The 26,755-nt window shown below is 42.6% G+C and overlaps 2 protein-coding genes and 1 long non-coding RNA gene across 5 annotated transcripts in view; 1 reads left to right on the top strand and 2 right to left on the bottom strand.

The window, feature by feature from the left end:
- Nucleotides 1–26,755, top strand: part of ABCA4 (ATP binding cassette subfamily A member 4) — a 139,490-nt gene that overhangs the window by 110,846 nt on the left and 1,889 nt on the right. For both annotated transcript variants that reach the window (XM_077332933.1, XM_077332932.1), the window contains 18 exons: nucleotides 2,170–2,264; nucleotides 2,869–2,901; nucleotides 4,048–4,153; nucleotides 4,734–4,808; nucleotides 5,336–5,505; nucleotides 5,926–6,103; nucleotides 6,940–7,055; nucleotides 12,891–13,038; nucleotides 14,147–14,270; nucleotides 15,994–16,123; nucleotides 16,281–16,401; nucleotides 17,613–17,675; nucleotides 17,768–17,874; nucleotides 18,360–18,501; nucleotides 21,202–21,336; nucleotides 22,089–22,192; nucleotides 24,391–24,483; nucleotides 26,261–26,510. In XM_077332933.1, the coding sequence (XP_077189048.1) occupies nucleotides 2,170–2,264; nucleotides 2,869–2,901; nucleotides 4,048–4,153; nucleotides 4,734–4,808; nucleotides 5,336–5,505; nucleotides 5,926–6,103; nucleotides 6,940–7,055; nucleotides 12,891–13,038; nucleotides 14,147–14,270; nucleotides 15,994–16,123; nucleotides 16,281–16,401; nucleotides 17,613–17,675; nucleotides 17,768–17,874; nucleotides 18,360–18,501; nucleotides 21,202–21,336; nucleotides 22,089–22,192; nucleotides 24,391–24,483; nucleotides 26,261–26,510 (2,190 nt within the window). The remainder of the gene's footprint in view (nucleotides 1–2,169; nucleotides 2,265–2,868; nucleotides 2,902–4,047; nucleotides 4,154–4,733; nucleotides 4,809–5,335; nucleotides 5,506–5,925; nucleotides 6,104–6,939; nucleotides 7,056–12,890; nucleotides 13,039–14,146; nucleotides 14,271–15,993; nucleotides 16,124–16,280; nucleotides 16,402–17,612; nucleotides 17,676–17,767; nucleotides 17,875–18,359; nucleotides 18,502–21,201; nucleotides 21,337–22,088; nucleotides 22,193–24,390; nucleotides 24,484–26,260; nucleotides 26,511–26,755) is intronic.
- Nucleotides 253–17,286, bottom strand: LOC143835401 (uncharacterized). 2 transcript variants are annotated; one of them, XR_013230125.1, is made up of 5 exons: nucleotides 17,257–17,286; nucleotides 12,638–12,693; nucleotides 6,008–6,112; nucleotides 4,709–4,791; nucleotides 253–4,094 (listed from the first exon to the last, which is right to left on the bottom strand). It is a non-coding gene; the product is annotated as an uncharacterized LOC143835401 (long non-coding RNA). The 2 variants fall into 2 exon arrangements; XR_013230124.1 differs by lacking the exon at nucleotides 17,257–17,286 and having other exon boundaries at nucleotides 12,638–12,801.
- LOC143835396 (very-long-chain enoyl-CoA reductase-like) overlaps nucleotides 23,350–26,755 on the bottom strand; it is a 46,771-nt gene continuing 43,365 nt past the window's right edge. Inside the window, exon 15 of the transcript XR_013230120.1 lies at nucleotides 23,350–23,923. The gene's annotated coding sequence lies outside the window, so the exon portion shown is untranslated. The remainder of the gene's footprint in view (nucleotides 23,924–26,755) is intronic.

Here is a 26,755-nt window from a genome sequence, read left to right as displayed (position 1 = left end):
CACAAGGCAGGTCACACTTGACCCCTGAATTTCTCTTGCAGATGCTTCTCTGGAATGCATGCAGTTTTCTTCTAGCTCTTTCTTCATGAAAATAAAAGCAGAAATTCACAAGAAGCTAAGATTCTGTGGTATTCAGTATAACGTACATGAGCTTGGGAAATAGACAGGCCATTGATATACAGAGGAATACATCACAAGTAAAAATTCTATGCATGTTGCTGAGCTTCTTAGTCAAAGAATAAGATTTAATGGTTTTCCAGTATCATCACGGTACAAAGCAAAGAATTACACTGTAATTGCAGCAGAGGCATACCAGGCCAGGACACTAAGTGGGTCACTGGAAACAAGGGCAAAACAGAACCCCACATTTTTAGTACATTTTAATAACTACTGAAAAGAAGCTGTCAATTACAGGGGTATAAATAAGCTGGTACAGTGCATTGATAACAAAGTGCCTAAGTATTACTTTCCATCTTCTGCTTGGAGCCCTGCAGAAGAGATAGTACTGGTAGGAAATCTAACTCACTTTCACCACTGCCTAATTGCCTTCTGTTTTGGAGTGTTCTCACAGTGTTATAATTTTCTCTCTAGCAGTAGCAAAATATTATTTACAAACAAGAATTGTAAGAGGCTTGCATTTTTGTTCTAATTCCTTGAACCCATTGAAACGATATGGCTGAGCTTTTGCTGAGCTGGCCTGGCTGTGCACCACAATCACTTTTGCTTCCACAGTCTTTAGCCACTGGCACATTTACCTTACTGCTTAACAAGTGGCAAAGTGCCCTATTATTTACAGTTTCTTAATGAAGGGGGGCAGAGTTAATGAATGCCTGCAGCCAAATCAATGACACAGCTTTTTCTCTGTTGGTTTCTTTGACAAAAAGCAAATGCAGCGTGTTGTTAAGTCTGGGCTCGGAATATTTCCATTGTGCCTCTACTTTCAAAGTCCAGGTCAGCATAGGAGATGAGGTTTTTTCCTTTCTCCTTGTACTTTTAAGTGGGTTTCATCTAGCTTTAGGTATTCTTATGAGAATATTACTGAATTTCTTGAAAGCAAACAGAATAAAATGATCCCAGTACTCAGTCCTACTTTGTGCAACAAGCTAATGGAATGGACACTTAAAACATGAATTTGATCCAGTGTGTCAATAAAATGTAACTTGGAGTTATGAGTTCAAATTCACTCTCAGCTTGAATGGATTCACTGGAGAGTCTTTGGGGCATGTTGTTAGCTTTTTGCCTCCATTTCCCCATCTATCAAATAGATATAAAGATGACCTTCCTCCCAGAGTTGTTGTGGTGAATGAGAGAACTTTTGATATCAAGGTTGTCAAAAGGCCTGGAGAAAAGTGTCCCATCCTTTTAATAAGGACAGTGTCTGGAAACAAGCAGCTGAAGCTTTTCAGGGCATGGAGCTAAATAACATTCCATTAAGCCTCCATTAAAGGTCACAGTTTGCAACCATAATTGATACTGAATGATTTTATAACAGAGATTCATGCTGGGACTGTATTGGGCAAATTGCTAGGTTGGGCACTGTGATTTCATTTTCCATTATGATTTTAAAAAACAAAGAAATGCCAGAAAACTCACACCTTGGTGGCTGGTCAAGAATACCATCAGGTAAGGTGGCTGGCAGCCTCACCTTTTTCTTAAGGAAGGTTAATGCTGCCCCTCAGTGGTCTAATTCACACACTACATGGCCAGTTTTCCTAAGCATATTTGCTAGCTGCTGAATGATCTCTGTGCACATGGCTGCATTCTAAAATTACAGATTTTATAAGCACGGCTCCAAGCCAGGAGATACTTTTGCTTGGGTTTTATATGTCACTTGCATTTATCTTTAGGATGAGGCTCATCAATGCTCAAAAATTGGTTGACAGACTCCAGCGAAACTGACCCAGCATAAGATTGCAAATCTCTGTTGTTTCATTGGATATGAAGTCCAAGCCACAGAAAAATGCCAGCAGTTTCTACTCTGAAGTGGAGACAAGATTTTTCTCTCATTTAACTGGAGTAGCAATTTCTCACTTAAACCAAAATTGTAAAAACACATTTTTTACAACTCATGCAGCTTTTTCCTGCCATTGCTACTCTGAACAGCCAGATTCTGATAATGAAAGTGAATTACTGAAATATTTTAAAATTGTATCTTTCTTTGACTTTCAGAGGGTTCAGCCTACCACAGACATTCTTCAGGATCTCACACACCGAAATATTTCCGATTTTCTGCTGAAAACCTATCCCAACCTCATAAGAAGCAGGTTTGGATCCTCCAGTCATTCAAATCTCTGTCAGTTCACAGTCTGAACAAATTTTTGCAATTATCTCTTGTGAATATAGAATCTCCTGCTCAGTTCTCCATTAGCGCAGTGAAGGAAACCACTACTCATTGGCAATTATGAAGTATTTTGCTGGGAACTGGCACTTGGAACCAGCATCAGTAATCCAGATTTTCAAGATACTAGCTGACCTCCAAAGATGAACGCTGCTGTTCCACATGGTTTTTCATTGTGCTTGAGATTGATTTTATTTATTTGTTTGTTTGTTTGTTTGTTTATTTATATACCACTGCATTCCATTCGGACTCACAGTGGTTCACTGTAAAATTCATGAATAGGTTTTGTGCTGTCAATTGGCTTGTTCCAGCCCTCCACCCCATCTCTCCCTTGCATCCACTAGCAATCTGACTAAGTTTTATAATTCTTGCCTTAAGTTTTGGTCAGCAAAAACAAATAAACACAACACCCCCAGATATAGGTGATTCAACAGTTCTCTTTGACCTAGACTGTTGTGTCTGAATGAACCAGCATTGATTTGGAATGATAAAGAATATTGTAATGTTGATATTTTTTTTCTTTGCTGCAGTTTGAAGAGCAAATACTGGGTTAATGAGCGAAGGTAAGAGGACCCTGTTCTAACATGCTGTACATCTTCTATTGAATTTTGGCGGTTAAAGACTTGAACCCAAATGAGGAAGGAATGACTGATAGCTTGATATGGCTAAACAATTGGTGTTCTGCCTAAGGTTATAGGTGGTGGGTTACAGACAGCTATGCAGCATATCTATGTATTTATTTAAACATTCTATTAAGGCATCTTAATAGTTAAAAACATTCCAGTTAAAACCAAAATAAAGTCACAAATACTCAAAAACTCCTAATATAAGCATTCATAAATTGTATTTTTAACAAGTGCCCTAGAGTAAAATACTTGCATGATCAGAGGTAATTACATTCATTCATACTTTATGCAATGAATACTATTGTGTAAAGAGCCTGTTGTGGCACAGAGTGGTAAGGCAGCAGTCATGCAGTCTGAAAGCTCTGCCCATGAGTCTGGGAGTTGAATCCCAGCAGCCGGCTCAAGGTTGACTCAGCCTTCCATCCTTCCGAGGTCGGTAAAATGAGTACCCAGCTTGCTGGGGGGTAAACGGTAATGACTGGGGAAGGCGCTGGCAAACCACCCCGTATTGAGTCTGCCATGAAAACGCTAGAGGGCGTCACCCCAAGGGTCAGACATGACCTGGTGCTTGCACAGGGGATACCTTTACCTTTACTATTGTGTAAATTTAGAGAACATACAATATTCCATTGTTTTTTTTAATAGGAACGTATCCAGTGTTTCAGATAATATAGTATGATCTTTCATGTTCCTTATTCACTGTTGAAATACTTCTTTAAAATGAAATTGTCATTGTTATATATTTTTACTACAGAAACTGGGAGATCTGTAGCAGTGAATTCTTAAAGCCACATCCTTACATGATAGAATCATACTATTCTGTAATATATTTTCATATCAAAAGTTACTTCTGCCCTTGATTGCTGTTCTGTACAAATTCTGTTATGCATAAATTAATCTTGAGATCTCTGAAACAAAAAACTTAGTCCAAAATCAATAAAATAAATATATTTGTGATAGATGTCTGCTTCCCTTTTTTAAAGAGAAGCTCATTTTTAAATATTTAATATTTTTATATTTTCTTAAATGAGCAGTGTAGTACTCCATAACTGATGAATTACGATGTGGTCTTGTTGTGTTTAGATATGGAGGAATCTCCATTGGAGGGAAACTCCCAGTTCTTCATATCACTGGAAAGGAAATAGTTCGTTTTCTCAGAGATCTTGGTCAAATGATGAATATAACAGCGGTAAGCAAGCATTGTTTGTAGTCCATCCATTATATGGGAACCTCTGTTCTCAACCTTCCCTTTAATACAGTTCCTCATGTTGTGGTGACCCCCAACCATAAAATTATGCAAGTGTTCTTTCACAGAAATTAAACCGGAACTCACCAATGGTGTGAAGATCCATTATTCATGATTGTATATACATTGGGTTTTTTTCCGGGGGTGCTGCTGGAGCAGCTGGCAGCTGAGCGCAGGCGCTTTCAGGAGGAGCAGCAACAGTGGCAGTGCCCCCCCCCGTCCAAGCTACTCACTCTGCCGCAACCCCTGTGAAAGGGTCATTCTACCCCCAAAGGGGTCTCGACCTCCAGGTTGAGAACCACTGGTATAAGGTTTTTATCAGAATGTGTATCATGACTGCCCTGAGCCTGATGGCGAGGGCGGTATATACATCAAATTATTGATGATGATTCAGCTGGACACCTCTTATGTTCTTCTGGTCAGTGTTCAATCTTATTTTGTGGGAGGAGGCTATAGACAATTTCTTCATACCAAAAGTAATGACTTATTTATACTTACGTGGCATTGTCTTTTTGTTATCCAGGGGGAAGCATCAATAGCTGTTGCTGAAGAAATGGAAGATTTTCTAAAACACATGGAAACTGAAGACAATATTAAGGTATTATGAATTATTCTTCTTATGTTTCTGATACCAAGTATCCTGGGATATTTAGTTAAGAGACAATAGCAAGACTGAAAAAATATTACCTTGCTTCCTATATTGTCTAAAACTAAAAAGATAATCTTTTGCTACAAGAAAACTTGGAGATAAGAACAAAGATGGTACTTGTCATTGATATGACAGTGTTAAAATATGAAATAGGAGAACTCTATTAGAATCTCTGCAGATTTTTCCATCTTATGAGCCCCTGGTATCATCTATCTGCTGCACTGAAAACAATTATGCCTTTCTACAGGTCAAATAGACCCATCATATTCTTCCTAGCTTCTCTAGAATATTATTTTGTTTCAAGAACTATATGCTGTCCCTTTTTCAGATACACGTGAAGAAACTGCTATAATGCACATACCTCTAAGTAAATTTCCACTTATAGTCATATAAACAAGAAATAGATACTGAAATAAGCATACGTTGTGCATGTCATCAACTTCATCAAGGTGCTGGTATGATGTTTGCTCTTCCAGGTATGGTTTAACAACAAAGGTTGGCATGCCATGGTCAGTTTTCTCAACATCGCCAACAATGCAGTCCTACGAGCCAATCTCCATAAAAGCAAGGACCCTGAGCTATATGGGATAACTGCCATCAACCACCCCCTGAATCTCACAAAGGAGCAGCTCTCTGAAGTCACTGTGTAAGCAGAGTGCCTTTCTTATTTTCTGGGTATAATTAAGGTGTATGGTTTGTGTTGTAGCCTACACTGTTCTATTCAGTTTTGCTCACCTTGAGTAATGGCTTTGTGTCTTTATCCTTGGTAGCTTACTTGTAAAGCAACATTTCTTGAATTTTATGTTTCTAAGGGATAGAGCTAACATTACAAGGTACCAGTTTTTTCTCCTGGGGCAGTGGCTGGAGGGGATATTTGTAGGTGAGAAATGCTAGGGGGGAGGCAGAGTGTCAAACTTTTCTCCACTACAAATGTCCCTCATCATTGGAGGTTTCTATTTTTTTTCTCACCAGACTCCAAACCCAGGAATGATCTCAATAGGGAGATTTGTGACTGTCATTCCTTGCTCATCGTCTGTCCCTCTGCTTTCTGCTTTTCCTATTGCAGGCTGACCACCTCAGTAGATGCTGTTGTTTCCATCTGTGTGATTTTTGCCATGTCCTTCATCCCAGCAAGCTTTCTTTTATACCTGATCCAAGAACGGGTGACGAAAGCCAAACATCTCCAGTTTGTCAGTGGTGTGAGCCCTATCATCTACTGGTTCACCAATTTCCTTTGGGACATAGTGAGTAGGCTGTAAATGTGATAGAGGAAAACCATTATAAAGTAAAACCATTATAAAGCCTCACCAGAATGGCTTGTACCAACAAATTCCCCAGCTCTTTTTCATTAATTGGAACTACCTGATTCTTGTGACCTGTAATTCATACTGAAGCAATATAACCTTCTTCTAGTACTTTACACAGTTGAACATACAAAGCTGCCTTGTTCCATTTAATCCACATCGCCAATGGGCAATGGTTCTCCAGCTCTCAGCTCTAACTGGAGCAAGCAGGAACTGAACATGTACTCCACTACTTCACCTATTATATAATGCCATTTTTCCTCCACTACTTACCTAAGTGTGCCTCCTAAGAATCTATGTTTTTCAATATAGACAAAACATGCTAATGGGACTATTTCTGTTTTTTGCTAAGGGTTATCTCTTAGGTTGCTTCCTAATTCATTAAAGAGAGGCTAGTTACAAATGGGTGTTGTCATAACTTAAGAAAAGATATTTTGGAGAAGAAGGATAGAGGTATTTTAAATACTTTAACTAGAACCTCTTCTTTCTCCCAAAGCTAATGATTGAGTATTGTACTGTTTTACAAAAGATTAGTTGTTCTTTTGCTCTTTCTTTCTCCATGCTGCAGAATCATTTCTCAGAAGTGAGCCATACAGACTTGGCTCCAGCAAGTGTTTTCTCTCAATTTTATGTAATTCCCCCATTGCATATGCCCTTTTAACACCAGGTCCCTCAATCCCCAGCACTTCCTCTTGGGTGATCAATGATGACCCTTTCCAAATGTTCCAAATGGATTCAAACTTGCATTTCATTGGCCTTTCTATTTTCCCTGCTAGGTAAATTATATTGTGAGTGCTGCCCTAGTAATTGCAATATTCATTGGTTTTGAAAAGAAAGCTTACACATCTCCAAGCAACCTCCCTGCACTTATAACTTTGCTACTTCTGTATGGGTAAGTAATTTAGATATTTCATTAATTTCCACTGAGACCATTGTATAGGCTGCTATTCAAATGTGCTGAACATGCTACTAATACCCTATTTGGCCCTAGAACAGATAGTGATCCATGTGACAGTCACCTCCAGATTAGACTACTGAAATTAACTTTATGTGGGCTTTCCCTTAACCTTGACACTGGTTATCCTGATGGATGACCTCCGACGACAACTGGGCAGAGGGGGGTCGGCACTGCTGGTATTGTTAAACCTCATGGCAGTATTCAGTGGTAGATTACAACCTTCTTGCTCACTGCCTCAGTGTAGCTAGCATACAGGGGACAGCCCTTCAATGGCTGATCTTTGGGGCTGCAAACAGAGGGTAACAATGGGAGAGAGCTGCCAGCTCCCTTGTGGAGTACCACAAGGCACAGTCCTCTCTCCCAACTTATTTAGCGTCTTCATGCATCCTCTAGCCCAGTTAGTTCAGGGTTTTTTATTATTATTATTATTATTATTATTATTATTATTATTATTATTATTATTATTATTATTATTATTATTATTATTATTATATTTATACCCCGCCTCCCCCCGAAGGCTCGAGGCGGCTTACATAACCCCATCCCCTAAAACCATAAAATGACAATAAAAACCAATAATTTACAGTAATTGTAACAGCGATGGCGTAATCTACTCATTTGCTCTCCGCATCCTCATCTACGGCAGGGGGGTGATGCTCTCTACCGCCAGTTTGTGAGGGGGGGGCTGATCTTCTTTCCGCCCGGCCTCAGTTATAAGCCTGGCGGAAGAGCTCCGTCTTACAGGCCCTGCGGAATGCTGGTAATTCCCGCAGGGCCCTCAGCTCTTCTGGGAGCTCATTCCACCAGGTTGGGGCCAGGACCGAAAAGGCCCTGGCCCTAGTCAAGGCCAGGCGGGCTTCCTTGGGGCCAGGAACGACCAGTAGGTTAGCCCCCGCAGAGCGTAAAGCCCTGCGGGGGATATAGGGCAAAAGGTGGTCCCTCATATATGCTGGGCCTAGACCACGGATGGCCTTAAAGGTCAAAACCAAAACCTTGAACCTGATCCGGAAGGTGACCGGTAACCAATGCAGCTGCCCCAGAACTGGCTGGATGTGAGCCCTCCATGGTGTAGCTGTGAGGACTCTAGCAGCCGCATTTTGGACAAGTTGCAGTTTCCGGATCAAGCCCAGAGGCAGGCTGGTGTAGAGCGAGTTACAGAAATCTAGTCTAGAGGTGACCGTCGCATGGATCACTGCGGCCAGGTGTTCGGAGGACAGATAGGGCGCTAGTAGCCGAGCCTGGCGAAGATAGAAAAATGCCCGGCTAGCTACCTGTTTAACCTGTGCCTCGAGTGTTAGTGAGGCATCAATGGTCACCCCTAAATTCCTGGCCTGAGATGCGATATTAAGTTGCGTCCCGGCCAGAAAGGGTAAGCGCGCTTCCTGATCTGCCCCCCTACGGCCCAACCACAGAACCTCCATCTTGGAGGGGTTGAGTTTCAGGCGACTCTGCTCGAGCCATCCAGCTACGGCTTCCAAACATCTGGCAAATGGATCTGGGGGGGAGTCCGGGTGGCCATCCATGAGGAGAAAGAGCTGGGTGTCATCAGCATACTGGTGGCAACCCAGCCCATAGCTCCGTACCAGTTGAGCCAGAGGGTGCATAAAGATGTTAAATAATGTAGGAGAGAGCACTGAGCCCTGTGGGACCCCACAAGGGAGCCGGTAAGGGCCCGATACTTCCTCTCCCACGGCTACCCTCTGTGTCCGGTTTTGGAGGAAGGAGCGTATCCAGCGTAACGCTGTACCCCTTATCCCCGTACCAGCAAGGCGGCTCGCTAGCAGCTCGTGATCGACCACGTTGAACGCGGCCAACAGATCTAAAAGAACTAGCACAGCAGAGCCACCTCGGTCAAGCTGGCGACGGAGGTCATCCAACAAGGAGACCAACACAGTCTCCACCCCATGACCAGGGCGGAAGCCAGACTGGTATGGATCGAGTGCCGAAGTATCTTCCAGGAATGCTAGGAGCTGGTCCGCCGCAGCCCTTTCCACCACCTTACCCAGGAACGCTAAATGCGCTACTGGGCGGTAGCTTGCAGGGTCATGTGGGTCCAGGGATGGCTTCTTGAGGAGAGGGCACACCATCGCCTCCTTCAGCACCTCAGGAAACTCCCCCAACTGGAGAGAGCAGTTAACAATATCCCTGAGCTGCTCACCTATCCGTCCATCCCCCCCCTTAAGGAGCCAAGACGGACAGGGATCAAGGGGGCAGGTGGTAGCCCTCATCCTCCCCAGCAACCCGTCCACTTCGGATAAAGAGAGCCGCCTGAAGCCATCAAACATTACCTCCAAAGGCAGCCAACGGGCCTCTAGTTCATTAACTGTATTAACTGTAGCTGGAAGGGAGTGGCGGAGCGACAAGACTTTATCCGCGAAATGGCTCGCAAATGCCTCACAGCTGATGGTCAAATTCCTACTATTTTGGCGCCCATCTTCCAGGGCGGTAAGAGATCTAACAACCCTAAATAGTTGAGCTGGGCGAGAGCTAGCGGATGCAATTTCCGTGGCAAAGAAGTCACGTTTAGCCGCTTTCACTGCCATCTCATACGCCCTCATAAACGTGCAATGAGATGTTCTTGTAGCCTTGTCACGGGCCTTCCGCCACACTCGCTCTAGTCGTCTCAATTCCCTCTTCTTCTCCCGGAGCTCCCCAGTATACCAGGGTGCCCGTTTGAGTTGAGGGCAGAGAAGACGTCTAGGAGCAATCTCGTCTATAGCAGCCGACAGGCGGGACTGCCAGTCCTCCACCATGGCCGCTAACAAGATGCCGGGAGGTTTCGGGTCCTGCAGAGCATTCTGGAAACCAATTGGATCCATGAGTCTCCTTGGGCGGGCAAAAATGCGCCCGCCGCCCAACTGGGGAGGGGGTGGGGTCTTGATCCGAGCCCGCAGGGCATAGTGGTCTGACCATGGTACGGCCAAAGCTGTATCCAGAACCACCTCTATCCCTGCCCCAAAGTTCAGGTCGAGGGTGTGGCCGGCCTGATGGGTGGGCCCAGCAACAAATTGCGAGAGCCCCAGCGTCGCCATGGCAGACACTAGGTCCGAGCAGCGCGTCCGCATGGACATTGAAGTCCCCCAAGATTATAAGCCTGGGGTACTGCAAGGCCCAGGCGGCCGCCGCCTCCAGCAGGCTTGGCAGGACATCTGGTTGGGCGTTGGGCAGACGGTATACCAACCAGATGGCCAAGCTCTCGACCGAGTCCAACCCAATACCGACGGACTCCACTACCCTGATGTCTGGGGCCGGGAGAGCCCTGCAGGAGAAATCCTCCCGGACCAAGATTGCCACCCCCCCTCCCCTCCTATGGACCCGGGATTGGTGCAGGACCGCAAACCCTGGGGGGGCAAGTTCCTTTAAGGCGACTGTTTCGCCACCCCTCGCCCAGGTCTCAGTTACGCACGCAAGGTCGGCTGGGATGTCATCTGGGATGTCTGGGATGTCATCAATATGCTAATGATACCCAACTCTACTTCCTAATGGCCGGCCAGTCGAATCCTTCCCCAGAAACATTTTCCAGATGCATGGAAGCCATGACGAGTTAGCTTAAGCAGAGTTGTTTTAAACTCACCCCCTCCAAGATGGAAATCCTGTGGTTGTGTAGGACAAAGAAGGCTGACTACCCTGCTTAGACAGCATGCAGCACTATCAGCTAGGGATTTGGGTGTGATCTTTGATGTCTCTTTGTCAATGGAGGCACAGGTAGCTCAACTGACATTTTACCATCTTCGCCAGGTAAAGATAGTACCATCCTATCTTGCTCCAGAACACCTAGCCACAGTGAGCCATGTGATGGTCACCTATAGATTAGATTTCTGTAACATGCTCTACACAGGCCTTCCCTTGACGCTGCTCTGGAACCTGCAAAATGCAGCTGCCTGAGTCCTCACTTGAACACCATGGAGGGCTTGCATATGACTGTCCTGAGGCAGCTGCACTGGGTCCCAATTGAATTCTAGATTCGCTTTAAGGTACTGGTGTTAACCTTTAAGGCCATACGTGGTCTGGGCCCAGTGGATCTAAGGGACTGCTTAGCTAACTATAATCTCCCAAGGGTTATTATGATCATCCAATTCCAAGAAACTAGTGATCCCTGGCCCTAGAAAAGTATGTTTGGCCTCAACCAGGGCCAGAGCTTTTTCAGTCCTGGACCCAACCTGCTGGAATGAACTCCTGGAACAGCTGTGGGCCCTCCAAGAGCTAGCTCAGGTTTTCAGAGGCCCTGCAAGATGGAGCTCTTCTGCTAGGCATTTGATTGGGGCCAATGAACATCATGACAACTGGAATTAAAACATTGATGGACTCCCTCTATATGGCTGTACATACACACCAAAACCAGAAATTGAAGACAATGATGTCTGATGGCAAATTAGCGAGTATGTTCATTTTTAGATTTAGATGTTCATTTTAAAGATTTTAAAGTTAAAGTTATTTATGGATAAAGCTGTATATAACTTATATGATTTTTAAATGATGTAACCTGCCCTGAGGCAGCTTGCTAGGAAGGGCAGAGTATAAATCCCAATATAAGTAAATCCAGAAATTACAACTGGTCCAGAATGTCGCTGCCTGGGTCCTTACTAGGACTCCATGGGAGAGCTCACATTTGACTAGTCCTCCAGCAGCTGCTCTGGTTGCCAGCTGGATTAGGTTTAAAGTGCTGGTTTTGATCTTTAAGCCCTTGCGCAGTCTGAGGGGCCACATCTGAGTATGTCCACTGGAGAGCAATTTTGCTCAGTGAATGCCAATTTGCTCATGGTCCCTGGCACCAAAGAAGTATGGCTGACCTCAAGCTGAGCCAGGGTTATTTTGTCCCCAGTTCCAGACTGGTAAAATGAGCTGCCAACAGAAATCCGGGCCCTGTCAAAGTTCCAAAGGGCCCGTACAATTGTGCTCTTCCACCAGACCTTTAACTGAGGTCAAAGCCAGTATCTGGTGACATCAATAAATGGCCCCACTGCCTGCATCTGGCCTCCACCATCTTAATCAGGGAATTATAATTTTAATTTGGACCTCCTTGACCTCAGGCTTATGGGGAGTTTTGTGGCAGAATGGCTTATCTCACCTTTTTAGGAACCTTTAGGGATCTTGAAACCAGTTTTATATATTTTTAAAACATCTAAATATATACATACATGATTTTAATGATGGAGCTGCCCTGAGAGGGGCAGCCTAAAAACCCCATAATAAATCAATTAAATGAATAGTGATTTAGTTGTGTGGAGGTTCAGAAAAAGACAAACTCATGGGAATAACACAGAACTGTGATACAGCAATTCCTCAGAGTAGACTTATATGGGATATAAAATGGCAATCACTGCATTGTGTCAAGCAAATGGTGTGGCATGGAAGATTCTTTAGTACTGATTCTTTACTACTACAGCAAAATTGCATCAATAACTCTGCCAGCCTGTTATTTGGATCTCTTGCCACCTAGCTCAGACAAATGATGTGAGAAGATACCTTGGCTATGGCAGAGCAATAGTTGTTTGGACACCATAGGAAACACCAACCTGCTCATGCTGTTGGGTGTACCAAAGCTTCATGTATTGATTCGAGTCTTCTTAATCTGAAAGAAACCAGTAAAATGTATAATACTGAAGTGAGGAAGCATGTGTTATTGGAAATCAATCCAGGTGAAAAATGCTTTCTTATCTATGTTACCATTCTTAAGAAAAGGTTTGTACCCATCAGAACCACATTTTGGTCATCACAGGAAAACAATGCAGGGGGGTACTGATTTTCCTCCCTGGCTTTTGCCTGCAGGTGGGCCATAATTCCAATGATGTACCCAGCATCCTTCTTCTTCAATATTCCCAGCACAGCCTATGTTGCCTTGTCTTGCATTAACCTCTTCATTGGTATTAACTGTAGTGCCATTACATTTATCCTGGAGCTCTTTGAAAACAATCTGGTAAGTGGCTCTTCTTCAGACGGTTTAACATCACAAGAATACTTTACTTTTAATCACAATCCAGAGAGTGGTTTCCACGGATGCCTGCTCAGTCAATTTTAAGCAAAGTAGAGTTTGGTAGAAGCAACTTGGGGCTTCCAAGGAATCAAGAGAGAAGGCACAGTTTGGAAACCCCTTCCCCATAATTTCTAGGTTCTGTGATATTTCAAAAGATTGAATAGATTATAAAATGTCAAAAGGCTGACACACACACCCCTTTCACTTTAACTCAGCTGCTCTCTGTATTCAATTTCATTCCATTCCATTGCTCAACATTCAATTCTTATCAATCTGGGTTTTCCTTTTTTGTTTGGTTAATTTTCAAAGTCATATTTGTCTACAAGCATGGAAGGCCTCTAAGAATGTGGAAACAGATGCCTGATTTTTCAGTTTTCATCGTCCATTCAGGAGCCAGACAATGATGGGCTTGGGAACCCACAAAGAATCCATAGGAAGAAGGAATAATTTGGAAATCTGCACTCCCCTCCAAAATTCTGCGAATTAATCTGTTAGATTTTCACCTGTTTCCCCTTTAACTGACATTTAGCTGTTCTCAAATTCTTTCTCTTTTCAAGCCTTAATTGTGCTTTTCAAAAGGATTTTTCTTATCATATGTTTTTCTGAATACCAAGGTGACCCTGCTTGGCCTGTCAGTTTTGTGTCATTCACGTAGGGGCCAGCCAGTTAACTGTTACACAGTTGTAACAGTCAGCAGTGAAATTCATAGAAAGCATTTTGGTATGCCTGCACTAGTGGACTTTGGCATAAGGCTTTATAGAAACTCTGAAGTTTAAGAAATGATGCAGAAGGAGTAGTCCCCTTTGTAGCTCATTTCACCTCTCCTTTGTGCAGTTGGACAGGGCCCTTCTGCCATCTAGATGTGCCTCTTTTGCACACTTTATGGCCTCAAGGGCAGAGCAATCAATACATGAGTTTTCACTCATTATTGAAAGCTAGTAGGTAAGAGTTGTGTAGTCTTTCAGTTTAACTTCAGAATGATTCCATAAATTATAGAGGATTCTGTTATAACTGAGCTTTATTAGCAAATATGTTTTCTTGTCTCTTGCAGTCTTTGCTGAAATTCAACAAAATATTGAAAAACATTCTCCTAGTTTTTCCTCATTTCTGCCTGGGCCGTGGACTCATTGATCTGGCTATGAACCAAGCTGTAACTGATGTATATGCTCGATTTGGTAAGAACATTAAAAATGCGACTAAGTATATGGTAGATTGACTTCTGTAGTCAGTCTTTTTGCAATCTAGAGATAGATGCTTTTAGTTATTTTGAAGAATTGTTGTTGTCATGGCCTGCTTTTCTCTTTCCTGAGGAGTCTCAACGTGAATTAAAATTGCCTCCCCATCCTCTCCCCACAACAGGCACCTTGTGAGGTAGGTGGGACTGAGGGAATTTTGAGATACCTGTGACTGGCCCAAGGAAACCCAACAGGCTTTTTTGTGGGGAAGTGGGGAATCAAACCAAGTTCTTCATATTGGAGTCCACCATTCTTAATCCCTACAACATACTTTGCCCTCCTCTTTGATGTGACAGATGTAGGAGCAACTAGTTTACAAACTTCCTGCATAAGTTAAGAAAGTAAATTATTTTGGCACCCAGGGAGGGTGGTGGTTTGTTGGAAGACTACATACATTGTGTGCAGAAGATCCCAGTCCCTGGTATCACCAGCTAAAATATCTTGGGTAGCAGGCATTCAGAAAGACCTTTCTCTACCTGAGAACCTACAGAATTATTGACATAGTCAAAACAGACAATATGAAATATGTACATCATGGATTCCTAGCCAGGGATCCATGGATGCCCAAGGGTCCAGGGAAGCTCTGGAGGGGGGTCTGTGGCATTTCATCTGCTTCCATCACTCCTCCTCTCCTCTCCAGGGCATGAGTTCTCTCATGGTTTCTGTGCCTGGGAGGGGGTGGAGCCTGGATGCCTGCTCCCACCTTAAACTGCCTCCGTTCTCCTCAGGACTGCCTGTTATTGCAGATGGTGATATAACTTCTGGTGACATCCAACTAATGGTGGTGTGGCACAGAGGTCTGGCCAGCTGATATTACTTCCAGTGGTCCTTGAAACCTGAAAAATCATTTCAAGGGCTCCTCAATGGTCAAAAGCTTGAAAAAGGCAGCTCTAACTCTTCCCAAGCCATAATGCTCTCTCTAAGACTAACCACTCCCCAACCTGAACCATACCTAAGCTAACCCAATAGGGATCCATACTTTTGGATATATTTTTTTTACATTTATAATAATGTAAAGAAATATTTATACATCCCATGGCCTTTCCTAATCATCACTCTAACACTTCTCTAGCCTTAATGTCCCCTCTATAACTAACCACTCCCTAACTTGAACCTTACCTAAACTAACCCTAATCCCAAATATAAGGATCCTTATTTTTTTTTTACGTTCTTTAAATGTAAAACAATATAAAAATATTTATGCATCCCGTGACCTTTTCAATCTATCACTCTAAATTTAGTATGCATAGCAGCATTTACACATCATTTTCCTTTTACCTCTGCCTCTTTTGTCATGCTCTCCTTCCTTCATTGGTTTCTCTGTCTTGCTCTTTAAATTTTAAGCTCTTTGTGCAGTGTTTTAGAAATGTCTTATACAACCTTAAAGATGAACCCAGATGTATGGGAAAATAAAGTAGCAGATGTCTGGGGTATCCTTTGACTTCTTTTCCTTTTCCTTTCTATATCTGAATTAACATAATTTCACTTTTCAAAAGGTACATGGTTAAATATCCTTACTACGAGACTTCAGAAAACTGCATAGTGCTTGCTTAGTAATTATGAAATGAATTATCCTTGCACCTGAAGTCAATTATTTTAATGACTTTTATTCTGATGAACAAAACTTTATCAGCTTGATTTTGGATTGGTTTCATCTCTTAAGGAGAAGAGCGTGTTTTGAATCCATTTCATTGGAATTTTGCTGGAAAGAACATGCTTGCTCTGGCAGTGGAAGGGGCTGCCTATTTTCTTCTCACTCTTCTGATGGAACATGATTTATTCTCTACAAGCGGGTATGTTGAAAACTCCTCAGACTTTAGATGTATTATGACTATGAAATTAATTAGTATTAACATGTAGAATTATCTGACTGGGGAAGTACCACATTTGTGATTTTTGAATTATGCTGCCGTTCAAACATTATTAATTTGTGCAGTCTGGTTTTGTCAGGCTGCCTCAGACTACCCTGAAGCCTGCTGAGGATGATGATGAGGATGTTGCAGAGGAAAGATACCGAATAATTAATGGAGGCAGCAAAACAGATATCTTGAAATTACAGGAGTTGACCAAGGTAATCTTCCAGGGTTAATAAATATCAATTCCCCATAGTATCCACTTGGGCAGGAAAGACAGTGTAAAAAGGTAAAGGTATCCCCTGTGCAAGCACTGGGTCATGTCTGACTCTTGGGGTGACGCCCTCTAGCATTTTCATGGCAGACTCAATACAGGGTGGCCTTGCCAGTGCCTTCCCCAGTCATTACCGTTTACCCCCCAGCAAGCTGGGTACTCATTTTACCGACCTCGGAAGGATGGAAGGCTGAGTCAACCTTGAGCCGGCTGCTGGGATCGAACTCCCAGCCTCATGGGCAGACAGCTTCAGACGGCATTTCTGCTGCCTTACCACTCTGCGCCACAAGAGGCTCCAAAAAAAAGACAGTGTACTGAATACCAAATACCTCCTTTTTTGCTTTGCCTTTTTTTGTTAGTTTATTTTTCGGGCTAATAATGTAAATTCTGCATTTTTTTTTGAGATATCTATTAAAATTACATGTAAGCCAGTGTCAGGATATCTCTGAGGCAAGCAAGTAGGTGTGGCAAGTTGACAGATTACAAGGATCTTCATTTGAAGAAGATTTGGTTCTTTTATGTCAACTTTTTTGTACCCGAAGGAGTCTCAAAGTGGCTTTCAATCTCCTTCCCTTTCCTCTCCCCACAACAGACACCCTGATATTACTGCTCAGTCAGAACAGCTTTATCAGTGCTGTGGTGAGCCCAAGGTCACCCAAATGGCTGCAAGTGGGTGAGCGAGGAATCAAACCCAGCTTGCCAGATTAGAAGTCTGCGCTGCTAACCACTACACCAAGCTGGCTATGGCAGCTGTTAATGAAACATTCCTCATAAGCAGCTTCTGTTTCTAGCAACCTACCTGCAGAGCTCCACTGCTTCTTGGTGCTTAGGCTCTCTAATAATAATGCTGTTTCTAGGTCTGCCCCCTTCCCGTTTTGTTGCAGTCTTTTCAGAAAGGGCACAGTCCAACTACATTGGTAAACCATCTGGATAAGCATTTTTAAAGATCTCATTCAAACTGGCACTGTTTTTCCTATGTAAATCCTTTACAGTCATCAGTTTCCCCACTGCACCAATAGAAGGTTTTTCCTTTTAACTGTTAATTGCTATAACAATTGTCATTAAAAAAAAAAGTTTTCCAGGGGTACAATGGGGAAAATGGAGGAGAAACAGCAGTAGTGATTTATTATATATATATTTTTAAATTCATTCTAGATCTATAGTGGTGGAAGCACACCAGCTGTGGACCAACTCTGTGTTGGCATTCGTCCTGGAGAGGTGGGTTATATATAAGGATTATAACGCATTTTTAAACAATTATCATGTGATAATCCTCAGAATTAATAATTGTGGACTAATTTATAATTCAGTGCTTTGGTCTTCTGGGCGTGAATGGAGCTGGCAAGACGACAACATTCAGAATGCTGACTGGGGATACTAAAGCAACCTCTGGTGATGCTACAGTGGCAGGCTACAGGTAGGTACCTGAGAAATTCCAGAACAGTGCACTTTAGTCAATAATAGACCATACCCTTGGGATTAAGACCCATTCAGCTCTTTAACGCATTTACTATGGTTGTAAAATGAAGGATGTCTATCAACATTCTGAAAAACGGGGTGGGTGTTTGGATTATCAAGAACTGCTTAATTGGGCTTTGTTTTATTTTATATCCAAAATGAGTCAGATATAAGATTGAACTTGCTCGTTCTATTAATTGCTACTGTGATTGTTTGCACCCAGGGGCTTCTGCAATTTGTTGAGTTATGGTGGTTAAGAGCTGGCTACATATTAAGTGAGGCTACACACTAACAGTGTCATGTCTTAAGGAAGGGTTTTTGGAGAGGTAGGATAAAATATTCTAAATAAATAAATGTGTAACTTAAGATCCTGTTCTCTCTCCAACATCTAGTGAGGAATGTTAATAGTTTCATAAGTTAATCTTTTTCTGTTCCTTTCTCCAGCATATTGACTCATCTCTCTGATGTTCATCAAAACATGGGCTACTGCCCACAGTTTGATGCTATTGATGAGTTGCTCACAGGAAGAGAGCACTTGTACCTTTATGCCCGTCTGCGTGGTGTCCCAGAAGCAGAAGTTGAAAGGGTAATTTTTTTGTCCAGCAGTTAAAATTCTTCTTCCTCTTCTTTTGAGCATGACTCCTTTTGACATTAAAAAATCTATTTTCTTTGGACTTTATCCAAAATGCACAAAGGGGCTCAGTATGCTAATAGCAGCATATGTATAGTTCTTTAACATATGAGGTGGAATTTCACATTTGTTTGTCTCTAAGAGACAGGTAGCCCATCCAGAAAGGCAAATCGGCAATTTGCATTGGATCACCACTGTGCCCAAGCCAGTTTTCAAAGGATGCTCATCTACACAGAATTTTTTCATTGCAACTCCCCAGTGGGATTCTCTGTAGATTTCTATGCATGAAAAGCAAAGCAAAGTATCTGCTGTTTCTCCCATGTCCCATGGGAACCCACAGGATGTTGAGAATATGAGGTAACTGTTGCAGGAATAACTCCATAACCTCAATAGACCAGGTGTGAATGCCTCGTCATTGTAAAGTTCACTTCGGATTGCTAATTCACATTTGCTTATGCTCTGCTTTTAGCCCAGTGTTGATCCAAAGTGGCTTACATTGTTTGCCTCTCCTCCATTCCATCCACACAACAGCCCTGTGAGGTACAGTATGATGAGAGTATGTGACTGGTGCAAGGTTACTCAGCAAGCTTCTGTGGCAGAGTCATAATTTGACCCCGGGTTGGCCAGATCCTGGGGGTATTCTGCACGGAGCCACATAAAACAGTTTTAAAAACAACCAGTTTAGACCGCTTTATTATATTATAATCGTTGTTCTGCATTGAATATAGTCTGTTGAAAAACTACATTGCAATGCTCTCTGCATGAAACATTTCATAGCCCTGCCCCCTGTAGTTTTGCCAACTCCGCTTTGTTCTCTAATACAGTAACTATTCTGCATAACTAAGAAGCTTCTCTGCATGACTAATAGACTTTATCAGCCAGGCAGGAGAGAAATGATTCGGTGAAAAGCTTATTTCAGAAACAGTGCTTAAAAGACGCTTAAAGCACCAAAGACTTTAGTCTGGTGGACTTTAGTCTTCAGCTTGATAGAGTGCATGTGTATCAATCAGAAGAGAGGTGAAGAAGAACCCAGCATGACCTCTCTTTGAATATCTTTCTAGCTGTCACATTCCTAGTAAATGTGTGATCATTATGTGCAAACTATAATCCTTAGCTGCAGGGAAGATTCCAGTTTCTCTCCAGCCGGAGCATCCATCCAGGCAGTGTGGAGAGTGTTCCTCACGCTCAGTGTGTGGACTCTGTTCCATCTGTTCTTTCAGTGATGAAGAGCCACATGCCCATGTCCTTAAACTTTCAAAGATTTTAATTTTTACAGAGACCAAACCTCCTCTGTTCTGCCCTTCAAGGAAAGGAAAGCTTTTATGGTCTATAAAGCACAAAGTATTTGTTGCAGACACCGCTAGATACTCATTTCTCCTTACCCAGCAACAATTCCCTAACATATTGCCCTGCTTTTTGCTTTGGGGGGAGGAGTTGACTGGCAGTGTGAAGTGAGTAGCAGAAGAGCAGCTTAGCACTGACTGGAAAGATCTACTTGTAACAAAGAATCCCAAATTCCTGAATAGGGAACAGTTCAAAGTTCGACTGGAAAAAAAAATGTAATCCCTGCCTAATTCACTTCAATGTTATGTTCAAACCGTAAATAAAAGGCAACTCCTTGCTTGTTTAGCCCTGTGGGCTGGATGTACATTGTCTCTGGGAAAGAAGCATGCACACAAGTTAAGAACTTGGCCTATAGATAAATATATATTAGAATATGAATAAATGGTGACAGTCTATGAAAGAAGCAGTGTGCGAGTCCCAGTTTACAACAGTTCCATGCAGTGTCTGAAGGAAGGGGATTGTTAATAACAGGGACTGGGCTATCCTGCCTGGTACTGTCTCTGTGGATGAGAGGGGACCTTGTGTTTGAAAGAATCAGGGCTCTCTACATATTTTTAAAAGGCAAGATCTGTGGTGAACTGTGTCTGCTTGACCTACCTGTAACACTGAACCTGTGAGACAAAGATTATGGGAGGTTCTAGAATGTCTGAGTGAGAAAGAATGTCACAGCAGTGTGGCACAGGCAGAAGACTGTCCTGTTCCCAGGAGACAGAATATCCACACCGCTTTTTCACACATGATATTATGGAAGTGTTACTTCAGCATCCAGTCTCCTTCCAGAGAGAGGGGATGGCACATTGGTGGGAAGCACAGCAGGATTGTTAGGGAAGGCTGTGCCATTGGAAGATGGAGGACATAGCAGGGAAGGAGAAAGCTGGACAGAGCTGGATAGAAGAGAAATATAGGCCTCCTATCACCTAGACAGTCTGACTAGGGATGCCAACCTCCAGGTGGGACCTGGAGATCTGCCAGAATTACAGCTCATCTCCAGACTACAGAGAAAATGGAGAAAATGTATGCTTTGGTGGGTGGACTCTAGTCTATGGCATTGTATCCAGAGGTCCATGTTCTCCAGGTTCCATCCCAAAATCTCCAGGAGTTTTGCAACCTGGATCTGACAACCTTCCCTGGATCCCTGCCTAAGTTTGACAAGTTGTGTGCTTGTGCTCAGATGGGGGACATGACGGAAGACTTATAATGCCTCTGGGGATCTTACTGTTACATGGACACTGCATCTATGATAGATTCAATCACCCCATTGTATTTCAAGTATCTTGATATCTTTTTTATATTCCTTTATTTCTTCCACAGGTAGCAGAGTGGGGAATTGAGAAACTTGGTCTCTCAATGTATGCAGATCAGTTGGCAGGTACCTACAGTGGTGGCAACAAACGCAAGCTCTCCACTGCCATTGCGCTGATAGGCTGCCCTCCTTTAGTACTTCTGGTAAGTACCCTGATGGTAAGAAAACTAGGTAACTTACCAAGCAGTTCAGGCCAAACTACACATTGTATAGTTCTCAGGTTGTGTCTGAGACTACAGGTATTTTCAATCAGATGTGCACTATATTGATACTTTGATTTTCTAGTCCATGTGGGGGGGTTGATTTTGGATTAGATGTGCACCTGGTAGGCATAGACATTAAAACATTTATGTTGTCCTGGAACAGCATTGTAGTAGTCCTCAGTGCAACTCTGCAAAGTTGTAGCTGCCATCACTTCCCGAGGGCCCTCCTCCTGAGCTCCCTCCTACAGCACCCACTGCAGTTCTGCCCAACCCACTGGGCTACTTTAATGTAGTTACTTTAAAGTTTAATTTTTATATGGTTCCATGTTGCTTGTTGTTTCATTTCATTCATCATTGTTAATCTAAGTTATCTGTACTGTTTCTGTTCTGTTTCATGTGAACCACTCTGAGCCTTTGGGGAGGGCAGTATACAAATATAATAAATAAATAAAGATCCAAAATGCAGTGTCTTTGACTTCCCTGAGCCACTCAACATAACATTCTCACTGGCTTTCATTTGGGATGGTATCTATATTTTGTATGCTACTGTTCTTGGCAGAACCTGCTAATCATGTATTGGCCTTCCTTTTTTTGGCTGAGATATAGCTAAATGCACGCCCCTAATCCAAGCTCATTGGCAGACTGTTCTAATACTTTAAATCATCTCTAGCTACATTGTTATCTTCTCTCAGGATGAACCAACTACAGGTATGGACCCTCAGTCTCGACGTTTCTTGTGGAACTCAATTGTCAGTGTGATCAGAGAGGGAAGAGCTGTTGTTCTGACCTCACACAGGTAAGGCACATTACTCATGTACAATCAGCTGTGCAACCCATGACCAGTTCAAATAAGCAGTATAAGCACATTGTATATTATCCTAATGACAGAGTGCTCCAACATGTTCAAAATTGAAAAACTATGACTATGTGCATGCTTTTTCTGAATGTTAATACATCTCAAACTGTGCTGAAATGTGAACAAGCATAATCATGGCTTAACTATTAGTAGTCTGTTATTTATTAATGAAATTAAGCTCTCTGTGATCTTCTTTATGGAATTCCACTGAGGTCTAGATCCCTGTGCTGTATCCTCAGGCTTCCTGTATATATGTTTAATGGCACCACTGTGACTGGAATCTACTCCTACAAATCAAATGGATGATTGCCCTCTATAGATCTCCAGTATTGAGGATCATGCAGCACAAGAGGAAGGAAGCTGAGTACACAGCTTCCTCTTTTGTACCACTTGGCAGGAAACAGGAGGTTTAGAGAATTTCTTCCGATCACTTGTATCCACCCTGGCAACCATCCACACTTCTCTAGGAAAAGCTGTCTTGTGTTTTTGAAAGCCGGAATATTGTGAGCCCCCCAAATAGTCTGAAAATAGATCACATTTTCAGTTTGCTAGGGGGAAAAAACTTTTGACTGATTTTTTTAGTTACTTAGATATGAGAATGTCCTTGAAGCTACCCTATGGAAGTCATATAGAGCTCCCCAAAGGAAGAAACACTCACTGTTAAATAAATATTGCTTGTAGTAGAACAGCCCCACTGACCCATTGGTCCTTCTCTGTTTGGCACTTTGAGGCATCTAGGCATGCAGTGACAGTTCCCACCCTCTGCCCATCAATGCACTGCTCTCCCGGCTTGCCCGACAGTCGGAGGAGTTTCTTGCTCACTGCTCCTTTAGTATTCTGCCTCCAAGTGGCCATTTGAGGAATTGTCCACAAGGAGGGCTAATAGCGTCCCTTCCCACCTTGCCATTCTAAGGTTCTGCCTAGTGCCTGCATCTCTCATTACCAAGTGGCTGGTCATCACAGGGACCGCTTACCACACTTGCACACTCCCAGGGAAATGGTAATCTAGTGACTAACCCCCCTCCTACACCTGGTGTCCTTTTAAATAACAAGTTCGAACAACAGAAGTCTGTGTGATATAAAGAACTACCAGAATGTAAAATAGTGAAGAATTTATTAAAAGTAAAAAGTTCACACACATACTCTGTGCACAGCATCAGAGTGAGCAAGGAATACAAAAGAAAGGTGCAAACATGCAATTCTCCTGTCCTTCACTCTATACATGCTCTAGCTGACCTTATTCTAAGGCAGGCATTTTAATTTAGAAGTTCGTTTCCTAAAATCTTCCCATTACCTTAGAGTCACCCCCTTTGTCGTCTCCACATGACAATGGCAGTCATCAAGATGGAGCTCAGGTGTAAGTTCTCCCTCCTCCAGATGGATTCAGCCCAAAAAGGACATGTAAATGAGTCCCTCTCCCTCCATGCCAAGGGATTTTATCTCTTATGTCTTCCTGGCCCCTTGTGGGTCAAATCATTCTTTTCTGAAATCTCCAGGAATATACCATCTGTCCCTTTGCACTCCCCAAGTCCCCATGTCAAATTACAGCTGAGATATAAACTTGCCATTTCACTGTCTCCAGTCAGTATGACAAATAGCATTTCCAGTGCTTTGATTGTTGGTGCTTAGGTGGTACTTGGGAGCAACTGACTTCCCCCTCCTCCTTGTCTTCTGCTAGAAGAGAAAAACACTTTTCAAACTAAATGGAGGCTTTTGACAAGCCCAGACCCTGAAGTAAAAAAGTATTTTTCCACACTACTTAATGGTCATCTTGACCAAAACCAAAACAGCTGAGACTATGAAGCAGATACTACTGATCCTCAAGGGGTCAATTTCATTCTTTAGAGCAGGGGTAGTCAACCTGTAGTCCTCCAGATGTTCATGGACTACAATCCCCATGGGAATTGTAGTCCATGAACATCTGGAGGACCATAGGTTGGCTACCCCTGCTTTAGAGAAACAATTAATTTGCAAAAACAGCTGAGCTCCATGGCAAGGCCAAGCTAGATCACAATGGAAGGCTTGTTCAGAGTTTTCAGGTCCAGTCTAAATTATTTGTACATATTAGGACTGCAGAGCTGCTTTTTAATTATTATTACTTTTGCTGTAAACCTAAAATGACCTCTGTTTTTTACCAGCATGGAAGAATGTGAGGCACTCTGTACACGCCTGGCTATCATGGTTAAGGGGACCTTCAAATGCCTGGGTACTATTCAGCATCTCAAATACAAGTATGTTAAAAGATTTACTTCTCATTTTTATACAATTATCAAATACTTCTCCTTGAGGAAAACATGGTTGAGTATTGTAGCCGTGGGCACAATTCCCTGAGACTCGACTGTTCAAGACCACAGTAAGCCGGCCTTTAGGGGCATCTCTGCATGAAACAACTATTCCAGGGGTAGTCAAACTGCGGCCCTCCAGATGTCCATGGACTACAATTCCCAGGAGCCCCCTGCCAGCGAATGCTGGCAGGGGGCTTCTGGGAATTGTAGTTCATGGACATCTGGAGGGCCGCAGTTTGACTACCCCTGAACTATTCCATTCAGGATTTCCTTCAAAATAATCTTGTAATTGTGTAGGTTGGTGATGGGGCTGAGAATTCTCATTAGAGATCTGCAGCCCCATTTCATAGTTTTCCATTTTCTAGCATTTTCTTGGAAGAACATATGCCTAGTTAGTCTATTTTCTGTCATATACGCATGCATAAAACTTCAAAACTCCTTTTAACATATTTGTTTAAAAGAATGATGTGGGTTAAGTATTTACCAGCCTTTAATTATATCCATCTCTTGCCTGAGGGTTGATTCACTCTGCTTAGAAGGTAGGCTTAGTTCTCATTCCCCTTTACTTCTACATAAAAGGCAAGCTGTATTGGCAACAATTCACCTCTTAAAGCAGTAATTGCTGGGAGTGGGTGCAAGGCACAGCGTCCTCCAACATGCTGACATTTTTTCTGTGTGACATTAGCATGGGGAGGGCATTGCGTCTTGTACCTGCTCTCCCCACATCCCTGTATGTTTTCTCAGCCAAGTGGCTCCTGCTTTGGGCAGCAGCAGTTGGGCCAGGTCACAACTGCCTTGGGTCTGTGGGGGAAGCATTTAAAGACCCTGCCAAGCAGCTGATTCCCTGTCAAGCTGTGGAGCACCTTTTCTCCCAAGAGAGACCCCACTAAGCAGCTGATCCTAAAGAGCAGGGTCTTTATTCCCAGCAGGCCCTTTGGATGCTGTGGTGGGAGGGATCTCAGCAGCTTCAGAAGGGTCTACAGGGGAAGCATTTAAAGACCTCACCAAGCAGCTGATCCTCAGGAGTTTTCTAGAGCTTGTTGTATTGGGGACTCTTTGCACAACAGGCTTTACTGTTTGTTATAAGCATATTTGCTTCAGAGATACTTGAGCTAACTGAAATCAATAAAATTAAGAATATTTTACTCTGACCCTCGAGTTATCCCAACTGCTTCCAAGGGCCAGTTTTATAGCTGGGAATGCCAATAAATATGGGGCTCAGGTGTTAAACAAGTGATTTAAGTTTACTGAGTTCACCAAACGTGAAGTCAACCCTTATGCATAACTAGTAAGAGCTATTTAATTATTGGCCATGTTTTTCCCCTATACAAAAGGCCCTAATGCAATTACATATAAAATTGTCAATGATGGTTTTATCTGCATCAATAGCATGAGGTCAATCAATCAAGTCAGGTAACTTGTTTATCAAGATTAGAATTGCCTAGCAGACTGATTAGTATTGTCTAGTACATGGTAGAAGTCTTTCTCATCACTTACTACCGATCCTTTTAACTGAAAATGCCTGGATTTTATCTGGGGACCTTCAGGATATGGCCCCACCCCTAAAGAATATGCACTGCCATCATGAGCACCTTAAAAAAAAACATCTAGATGAATGATATGTTGCATATAGCCAGATTCTAAAATAGATTATATATAATAGGTGGATATTTCTCAATAACCAGTATAACCCATCACTTTATAAACTATGGGTATTTCACAGATACGGAGATGGCTACATTGTTTCCATGAAAATCAAGGCCCCTAAACCTGGCCTGGCTCCAGATCCAAGTCTAGCTGAGCACTTCATACAGTTGAACTTCCCAGGGAGCATACTGAGAGAAAAGCACTACAACATGCTTCAGTACCAGATATGCGCCTACTCACTGGCCAGGATCTTCCGATTAATTCTCTCCAACAAAGATACTCTGAATATTGAAGAATATTCTGTCTCACAAACAACCCTAGATCAGGTAAGTTAAAACCTACTGAAACCATAGAAGCCCCACCAAGGAAATGCAGACACCTGTCCAAGAATAAATCAAGTCTCTTAAAAGTTTTGAAAATGAATGAATAGCAAACAATATTTTGACAACTCTTTATAAAGGTTATATGCTTCCATATTTCTAACCAATGTGGTTTAATATTAAATTGCATAAAGAGATTGAGAGTGCATTCGTAAGTTGCTCCTTTCTACTCTGTTGACTTAATTGTACAC

Source organism: Paroedura picta, chromosome 4, assembly GCF_049243985.1.
Source record: "Paroedura picta isolate Pp20150507F chromosome 4, Ppicta_v3.0, whole genome shotgun sequence".
Taxonomy (NCBI): Eukaryota; Metazoa; Chordata; class Lepidosauria; order Squamata; family Gekkonidae; genus Paroedura; species Paroedura picta.
The sequence above is the reverse complement of the archived record's forward strand: the minus strand, read 5'-3'. Positions and strand labels throughout refer to the sequence as shown.